We start from the raw sequence: 10,565 nt of genomic DNA on the forward strand, positions 1-10,565 counted from the left end.
GTGGCAACATATCGGCGGGCCAGCGAATGGCCGGCGGACGGCGCGAACGCATAAATCGCGGATCGGATCGTATCAGAACCGATACGGAGCATAAATCGGCGTCGGAGCCGCGGCGTTCCGCCTCGCGACATGGAAAGCGTTTCTTGGCCGCGATCTACGCGGATCACGCCAGATAAATCTTGCGCGTGCCGTACCGGGAACGCGGTGAAATCAAAAATAATGCTCTATCATAACACTGTTACATGCGTGTTTTATTTAACAATGTTTGGACTAGACGGTGTACTTGCACCGTCAAGAATAAATATATGAATACATAGTTCCAATATACTGTGATCATGCCGTTGTAATATAAACTGCCTTTTTTTATGTGAGGCCAGGCGTATTAGCATATCCACGAACTTTGACATAATATATTTCCTGCTTTTGAACGCGAAGAAAATGGTACGATTTATATTATACCTACTTCTGTGGAAAAGACAGAAGGTAATGTGGCGAATAATGACATATCGATGGCTCCTACGTATACTGGCGTAAGTGAAAAAAGTAAATTTTACAGGAGAGCCATTTTAGTGGCCAGCACCATATTTTTGGGTCATATCTTCTGACCTACTAAAACGAATTTAATGAAATTTCACATTTAGCCTTAACATGTAATGCTTTTGCTACTGCTGTTATCAATTTTTATATTTTTCTTATATATTTTGAGATTTTACGCATTGCCCTTTTACGTCGGCATATTTCTATAATTTCATGTATATTGTTCAACGTAAAGAGACTTAAATGACAACGTAAATATAATATTTTAAGCGATTACTCTCTTTATTTATGCATGTAATTATTTTAATTGTTATCATGTGCTATATCAATAATAAATCAGTTAGAAAAAGTCGTTTAATGTACCGTTTTACGTTTTAACGCAAATACGCCCATATACTGTGCTCGAGATTTAGTTAGGTCTTTTAACATAATGTGTTATATTTTAAAAAAATATAAATAACATGAAAAAATCGAATTGCCTAAGGTGGGAATTGAACCCACGATGCCTTAGGCAGTTAGATTTTTTCAAGTTATTTATAATTTTCAAATTAGTTTGAGATGCGACTCTTAACGCTAAAAATTAAATAACTATATAATGTGTCATAATTTATAAATAAAACAATTTGCTAAATATTTTCATGGCTTTATTTAAGATTTGGATTATAAAAAATATATGTTTATGTAAGCAACTACTCGTATAGATTGACGAATCGTATGATTGGGCTTTATACGTGGCGTAGTTTTGCACATACGCCTATTTGCCTAAAATTTTATTTTGTATCTAATGGAAAAAAAAATTTTTTATCTTACTGATGTTATAGATTAGAACAAAGTGAAATCATTGCTTAAATAATTGGAAAAAGGCGTAAGCGGCAGTTTCGCCCTTATACGTAGGAGCCATCGATATGATAAATATAAAGCTTCGAGAGTAAACTTTCATGTTCTCTATTTTAATTACAACACGTAAGTAAACAACGTTGCGTTAGACTTGGCTATAATACTGGAATATAACAATGGTGCGAATTTCAATGCCCGCTTAGCTACAATACCGAGCGCAAGCAAGATTGCAAGCTCAGACTGGTTTCGGATGGCGTTAGCTTGCAAAAAGCTCGGCGTAGGCCGCAGCTGCACCTACTGCACTTCTAGTTTTACTGTGTCAAGAACAACTCCTCTCGCCCCCACCCCGCGCGACACTCGCGCCACCATTTGTCAATGCGCACAAAATGCGAAACAGTCTCATAAACAAGTTTCGAGGTTCGACCCCGCAAAAACAAATGCCTAAATACTCCTTAACCCTCTTAACACTACACCAAAAACAGTTTTTGACATGACGTGACCCACTATTTTGGTAACAATGCAACTATCTCTCTACCGTTCGTTAGCCAAACATCGCGTGACAATACCTAACTCATGCAATGCAGATGCGTTTTCTGAAACACTTGCCGACAAAGGAATTCGCAAATTAATTTGACGGGATGACGTGATTCCATTTAGTGAAAACCAAAATTACTGTGTTTGCTCACAGATAACATAAAGATAACCGTTTTAGTAATTGACATTTCAGAGGTCCTTGGCACACAAGCGTTGCGAAAGACAAAAAATGAAAACATATTGGCACGTATTATTGTATTCAGAGAAAAAATACTGTGCGACTAGGGTTTCTGATTTCTCGGCCTATTTTTTTTCTCGAGTTTCGAGAATTCTCGAGGCCAAAGTCTCGAGTTTTCTCGGGTCTCGAGTCTTTTACTGAAAACTGCTGAAATCGGTTGAAATTTAATAAAAATACAGGTTTTTTTTTAATCTAATATACCTATTTTTATGCACAACAATCAATATTAGAATTTAGTTCCACTTATTTTGGTAAGGAAATAAACAAAAAATAAAATCTTCTTTCATAATTAATACTTACTCTAATAATCATAACAAAAGTCATAAACTCGCGTGTACTTTAAGGATAAATAACAATAAAAATCTGGAGCTACAATTGAATCACTTGTTTTATAAAGGACACAAGTCCGAATAGCAAATTTACGATAAAAAAATAAATAAATTTTCAATTTTTTTTTTACTTTAGTCGACACTACGCTTCCAATCTATGCACATGTCGTGGCAGCTTTTAATTAAGGCTACACTATAAACACGTATTGTTTTCAATGTTTTTTCCAGTTACACAATTAACAGTCTTGTTTAGCTGTCCTTAAATAAATAAATAAATAGTTTTTTATGAACAAAAAAACTTTGTGATATTCTTTTTAAATTCTTACAGATAACGACTTGAATAAACTTTACGAGGAGGGACGAGTACCTAACCTAACGTCTGTTAGGTAAGGTAACTGTCTAGTTAACAAAAGTCAGATTAAACATACATACATAATAAATATAGCATACTCGTTGGTGAACATTATTACTTAGTTTCGATTGAGATCATTACTTGCAAATCAAATCAGTTAAAAAAGGAAAGACTAGGCCAGTCTAAAAGCAACGTTGACCTATTAAATAATAAAAAACTTACTTTTGTCTAGGAAAATAGGCTTTCAAGAATATTAAAGCTTCAAAATCGAAACTCGAGAATTCTCGAGCTCCGGTAATTTTTTTCTCGTCTCGAATGAAGCCAAATTTCTCGAGTTTTCTCGAGTTCGAGAAAGCTCGAGCAGAAACCCTATGTGCGACCGTCAATCCAAGGTGCCTTCGCGAGCGCGATTATCTATCTTTTTAAAATTACATTGTATACTTATAATAAGTGTGGATGGCAACAAAAGATACAACTAATTTTGTATTAAAACATCCTTGTATTAAGCTCGGAGGTGCGATTAAAGAAATAATTTTCACAGCACTTATATTAGTAATATGCAGGCAACAGGCAATTACTGTCGCCGGCCCTTTGTGCGAAATATTAATTTATGGGCGTGCGCACTGATACATTATGTATTAACGCTGTGCAGCTTACAGACAGAGCTTAGCCAATGGAGCCCATGATGTTATTGAACAGATGCATTCATCAGGGCATGTGCTGTTAGGATCTTTCTTACAAATGAATGATTAAATTAAACGAACCATTATAAACTTTCAAATTGTTCATTAGACAGAGTAAATACCTTAACCAAATAATATCACCTCTTTTATCTACGCTCCGTACTGTAACTGTTATTTGAAGATTTCAGTGCACTGAAACTAGATAGTTTGTGCTTGCTAATAAAATAGGAATTTCCTCGTAAATTATTTTACTAATGCTTTTTGTAGTAATGAATGCCTAAACTAAGTACATATGCACAAACGTGTGCGACTTTTTTGCCAGGTTAATTCATTTGTTTACTTACTGTATTCACAACATAAGGAAAACCATTTTTATTTAATGAAACATAACATATTCATTAAATACAACCTTTTGGTTAATTTATTCAATGCATGTGTCACCATAAAATAAACTAATTGAGAGATAAGAAAGGAAAGATAATGTCCAGGCATGCCAAAACATGGAAATCACTATTGCACTTCCTGAAAGGTTGTGTCACACACAATGTCATAAACGAAGGTCGACATTTCATAGGAAGGTGATGATAGGTGATAAGATTATATTAAGTAAATTTTAAAACTTCCAACAGGCATGTCACAATTTAGCTCGAGCGAAGGTAAAAAGCCAAATCTCTATTTCTTTAAATTGACAAAAGTTGCATTTTGTTTAGAAAATATTTAGAAACGCAGTAGTTCTCATACATATGCCGATAAGTACAGGATATTTAACAACAATACGGGTGCAACTTTAATGAGTTTTTTAACCTTAGCTGAACTCCCGTCTTTTGTGGTTATACCCTACTAAAGAACAGGAAAGATAAGATTTTAAAATGAATTTCTGTAATTAAACAATAATTGTACGTTAAAAAGCGGCAAAACTGTAAATGGTAGTCGGTAATTACTAATTACTTTTCGACAATTATCGAACTACTCATTAATAAGCATACAATGAGATGAGAAATGCTGGAAATGCGAATCTCACATGAATAATGCAACAAAACAAGACATAATACGATTGTTCGCGGAAAAACGAATCTGCAAGGGTTTCGTTCGGATCGCGATTCACGCAATTACCGCAAACTTGATTTCAAATGGATTACACAAGTATCCTAATTTAAAAACCTGAAACTTACATGCATATGTTTATATTATTTTAAAAAAACTAGCTATTTGAGGTTGAAATCATTCATAGTTCACCGCGTTTCTTTCAGGATCTATTAATTGCTCCATGTAACAATATCCAGACTTCACAATAAATATTTTTCAGATTCGATACTCACAAAACAGCGTTACGTAAACTGTACATTATGTGTCGAAACAAATATTCATCAATATTCATAACTCAGTCCATAACGGAACAGGAGTTGGTTGGGAGGTTTTCAAACCCAGTGACAATAGACCGTAATAAATAAATGGAAAACCAAGTAACTTAGCTTGAAGCAGCAGACAAAATGGGATCAGTGGTGGTAACAATGTAACTATGCAAATGGATCTCACGAAAATATATCACTATTGTGATTGTGGTAGAAAATGATGAAAAAAGTCAAGTGCGTTCCCACACAATGTACAAGCAAGTGGAAGGTCACTGGCGAAGCACGTGTGACAACTGACAGCGGCCGATGTATTGCCAATTTGTTCGGCACTCCTCCTTAATCATACAATAAATTGATTGACAGTTGGCACCTCTGATAGTTTGGTAGTTGCTAATTGCTCATAAGATAGGCCCCCTTAATTTAATTTATTGTCCGTGGTGCATAATCTTTTTCTTAAAGGTTTTAAACCTTTGTTTGTCACCTGTCATCCGCTTTGCAATGGAGGGAAGTCGAACCTTAATTTCGAACTCCTCCTATGTTCTTCTGATTAATTTCGTTGCGGGTCCAATGACAGTTTAACTTTCCCCCGGGACAAACTTGACCTTCATTGGTTGGGTTTTTGTGGCGGTCAAGCTGTAGATCCTGGCTACACAGGAGTTGCAGTGGTGGGAACGAGAGGTGGGAATAGTCCAGAGGTGCCCTCTGACAAGATGCAAGAATATAATTTAAGTTAAATGGTCATTCAATCATATTTATTCGGCGCACTGGAACAGCTAAATTCAACTTGAAAAACCTCGTCCTTTCAACAACTTACAATAAAACTTTTAAACTAAAAAGCTGATGAAATGTGTATGAATCCATAGACTTTCATTCGTTAATTTCCAACAGTTACAATTTTTTTTTGTATTGAAAATAAAAATATAATCAATAATCATGAAGACATGCACAATATACAATACTGGATTGAAATGTAATTATGTTGGGTAGATATTTTCGAGTAGTTTAGAAAGCATTAAACATTATATCAAGTTAAAATTGTGTCAGAAATGTAGGGTTCATTACTGTTTATTTTGACATTTCCAAATGTGAATATCAGTCAATTCGTCAGTCAATGAATAAAAAATATTTATCAGGTGCGTGTGTATTATTGATGTATTATTAGTAGTAATGTTAGTTGATCATCAAATTACTGATACAATAAGAAAGTAGATTCTTTAGGAAAATTTTAATAAAGCCGGATTTTAATTGTTTAACCATAAACATTCAGAAAGAAATCATCGAAATTAACTTCTTTACGATCAACTATGGGACCAATGAGGCATGTAATTCTTCAAGCATTAATCAATTCATACCTAAAACGAGAATCATCCAAAGATCGGAGCAAAGAGCGAATATTAAATTTTCATATTAGCCATCTTCAGAATCATTTACACCAAGCCCTATTCCACGGCAAATTACCATAACCGCAAGTATGGTGGTTATGTGGTTATCGCGGCATCAGAAGACATTGGGCAAAGCTCGTATCTGGGAGCGAGGTCGATTGATTCACCCAGCACGACTTCCTAGCGAGTGACCCCGGGGCCGAGGGCCGCAGCCCGGCCCTGGTGCCGCGCCGCTCATGCCCAGTCACCGTTACGTTACCTATATCTCCATCATGCGGGGCCATTGTCTATCCGTCGCTCATGTTTACTGTTTTTACCATGTCAATAAACCATTACACCAAGACTTTCATCGAAATCTAACTCTCTATTTATTGTAGAAAATAAATAATTTACGAGATTCCACAATTATCTATAAAAAATATATGTAATTAAATATTAATATTTCGTGATCACTGATCAGTTAGAAACATCAGTCGGACACGCATGACAGAATGCAGGATTCATAAATTTTAAAAGAACATTCCTACTACAGTCTACATTCCTAAGTTTTTTGCACTTTTGAATAAATACTGTGAAACTGTGAAATAAAGAAAGCCGAAAGAAATTATCAGAATTTTAACCATAGCATTTATAACAACGCCATCTGTTTTGAAAACCTGAACTAATCTAATGCCCTCTAGTGCATGTGTGAGGTAGTTCGTGTCGCGATTGTGGTTCTAAGGCAGCTGGTACGTTGGAAAGCCAGTAGATGTCGTTAGTATAGCTCGTGTAAGACACTGCGACATTTCTACATGACCTACAAACTTCTGGGAAATCTGGCAGGATTTTTTATTCATAGGATAAACAGAAGATTTGTACCTATATTAATTTGTAAATAAGAGAAAGGTTTAACTAAAACAAAAACTATTTAAAATGCATGCAAGATGTATGGATTTTGTTGAAAATACGATTTCACCTTCACTTTTTAAAATTGTAAGAGCACCCATGCACCAAATAAAATACTGTTATTTGGTGGTTACTGTGGGTTGCTGGAATTATTGTGGATCATCTGCATTATCAATGCAGCTGTTATTGCAATAAATAAAATAAAAAGGTGACATACCTGTCACGATCCCTGCTCCTGCTTCTTTTCCTGTAGGACCCCTCCCGGGTGCCGTCGTCGAGCCGCCTACGCTTCGCCTCGTAGGACCGCGAGCGGGACCTCGAGTGTGAAGTGTAGTGCTTCCTACGTGTCCGCGGCATCTGCAAACGACATCCAACAGTTTTACTCAACAATACATCAACATTACAGCGTCAGGCGATAGATGTGGCGAAACTGGTGTACCATAAGCATGGCTAATGCTGTATGCTGTGTGAAGCAATGTATGTACATTATATGCTGTTGTCAATCAAATCACAATCAACAACATGTTTTCACAAAACAATTTTGAATTGTAACGGTAGGTTTTTTTTAAATTACTTACATTATGGAATTCTTTTTGTTTTCAAAATAATGTTAACGGCAAATCATAGGCTCAATGCAGATGTGCTGTTTCAAAGAAGCATACATTTTTATGTGTGTAATTTGAATAGAAGGCTAAATAAATGCCTTGAAGAACAGTCCATCCCAGAAGCATAGTCAAGATGCTTGTAATATTCAATTTATTTAAAATTGTGAAATAGGTATATGACTCCCCAATGATAGTTAGTTATAAAGTATAATTTGGTTTAGTATTCGGATAATGCATTTTTAATGATGGAGTGTAATTTGATTAAGTCGTTCTTAAGTGTGTCTACATAATTAAGGAAAATCTTCGGACAATAATGTTGTGTGTAAGCATACAGGTAGGTAAAAGTAGATCAAAGACATGGATATCAATGACGTAGAGCAATATTAACCATTTAACGTAGTGGTACTATTTTACAAATCAAATTTCAGTTAATGCATATAATTATGTGTCACTCTCAATCTATACCTATATCATTAGCATTACACAAAGTTCCTTCTAGAAAACATAATAATACACACACATGGAAAGATGGATGCTGTTATGATGACAATGTTTTGTTTTTGATTACTCATAGTAATAAATACTATTCATACCGCAAACTATTAGTAAATGATACAATCAATCCACACTATGTTTAGGTCAACAGTTAGCTTGGAAATAAGAATCTAGCATGAAGCCAATACATCTGAAAAAGCCATCATACCGATTTGAAGACCAGTCAAAACACAAACATACCCATTATAAAGAAGAGCTTATACATTCTTTGGTATACACTTGTTATTTCATATGCATTAAGTTTTATTAGAACTACCTCGTATTAATTTAGTCATGATGATGATATAAGTTTGGGTGAATGTTACAGTTTGACAGGCCCACAAAATTATAAGGAAAGTACTCCAGGTACCTCCACTTACCATTACAAGGATACCAAAACTCGTATCCAAGCAGTTAAAGCTGAAAAACATAAATAGTTTAGTCCTTTGACGGACACAAAGAACAGTGATACCTACGATAGTGAAGAAAACAAACCAACATGCTTAACGAAATTTGTTTTTCTTATCTACAAAATGGATCAATTATAAGAATAAGTTAAGTAGCTATTAGGCTCAAGTTCTGGCTTATTTAGACTGGCCTCATCCCTGTATAGTTTAGTTATTCCTGCTTATATTAGTCTAAACTATGTATCACTTTAAGAACCAATTTTAGAAAGTGTGAACTTAAGAAAAAGTCACTGTTAAACATTAGAATGTAATGAATGATGGAAACGAATAATTATGTATCATGCAGAAATGCAGCTGCTTGTAAAGATTTGACAGTGGCAATCTTAGGTGGCAATCAAAAACCAGCTGATTGCTATAATAACACTATAGAACAATACAGAGTATAGTTAATCCTGTCAATGGAAAACTACGCCTTGAACAGTTGATATCAACAAACGCAAGCAGCTGTAATGTAACACGTATGAATGCAGATTTTGTGCGAAACTAGGAAAATGGAAATGCTGTGTGCTCTAATGACAAAACACTACGACTAGGTAAAGCTTTCACTATCAGCTGCTACGAAAACTGATCATAGTTATACATATAACTGTGCCAAAAGCCCAATATGTCAATTTATTGGTATGTATTTACATTTGGCACGCTGACGCCATGTTGGTTTGTATGGCTCACTGGAGCCCTAAACAGACCCGTTTTTTAGTGTTCTAAAATATTTAGACTTACCCTCAATTCACGTAAATATTTCAATTTACACCAAAGTAGTTGAGTAAAATTAGTAAGGCAATTCCAAGTTCGCGATGCAGAACCTTGAAGAATGCTTCTTCGCAATAAAGGCCCGAACATCGATCCAAATCCAAGACAGCGTTGGTTGGTTGTTGAACAGCGATGGCGTAGAGCGTAGTAAAGTTTCTTTTCCCTGTCAAAAGTTGCACTTTTTTAAATAGTTTGCATTCTATTTATAATATTTTATATGAAATAATGATAAATGATTTTTTGAGTACTTTTGAGCTGATTATTGGTGTAATTAAATGTTATGTTTTTCTAAAAACTCAATTAAAAGTTTATAAATTACCGGAAACTCAGAGTACTGCACGCTACCTATCGGCAAGATTATGAACTATTATGACATTAGTGTTGCCACAAAACAAATTATACTGATGCGTTCATAAAATATTTATTTTCTTGTATAAATATGTATAAATTCTTTTTTTTAATATTTATTTTGTTACGGTAGCTAGTAGATATAAAATTGAATTAGCTTTACCTAGAAAATGTATTAACTTAACATTTTTTTAGCTAAAACAAACCCACTAAGTTCTTAAATCTAAATAATAACAGTACCTAGTGAATAATGTTAAAATAAGAGCGAGTATTATGCAAAAGATCACACATGTAGGTACCTCTTTATAATTTATTGTTCGTCTTTCATTTAAAAATAAAATCTTTTTGGTATCTTTACGATGAAGGAGCAAATCTGGAATACTACCTCCTGTCTAATTACCTACATTTTAAAATAAATATATTTTAAGTTGGAATATAATGGGAAAAATCGTTAGACATAATTATCTAAGTATTTTATATTCTTACCTTAGTGTCTCCAGTAATTGGCCCACAGATCATAGGAATGCCAGTTACCTATTTTCTATAGACTTATTTCTTTTCAATGTACTAACAGTCTCTATCACTTTTTGTTTGTACAAGATCTTCAATTAATGTTTTACAGTTTTTCAAATGTTTTTCACAGGTTAACACCGCGCAGGTTGCTAAGTACACAGGCACAAAGCAGTTCAAATCGTCTCTAGCAAACCAGCTTACTCATATTATCAATTTTGA

General features: G+C 34.6%; 1 protein-coding gene across 2 annotated transcripts in view; it reads right to left on the reverse strand.

The window, feature by feature from the left end:
• Positions 1-10,565, reverse strand: part of LOC135076963 (dual specificity protein kinase CLK2) — a 61,471-nt gene extending 50,906 nt beyond the window's left edge. Inside the window, exons 1-3 of one of the 2 annotated variants that reach the window (XM_063971496.1) lie at positions 10,320-10,565; positions 9,456-9,648; positions 7,347-7,486 (exon numbers count right to left, since the gene is read on the reverse strand). In XM_063971496.1, the coding sequence (XP_063827566.1) occupies positions 7,347-7,486; positions 9,456-9,575 (260 nt within the window). In that variant the 5' untranslated portion in view covers positions 9,576-9,648; positions 10,320-10,565. Of the gene's footprint in view, positions 1-7,346; positions 7,487-8,648; positions 8,689-9,455; positions 9,649-10,319 lie in introns of those variants that run through there. The other variant, XM_063971497.1, reaches the window with a different exon arrangement.

This window comes from Ostrinia nubilalis, chromosome 12, assembly GCF_963855985.1.
Source record: "Ostrinia nubilalis chromosome 12, ilOstNubi1.1, whole genome shotgun sequence".
Classification (NCBI taxonomy): Eukaryota; Metazoa; Arthropoda; class Insecta; order Lepidoptera; family Crambidae; genus Ostrinia; species Ostrinia nubilalis.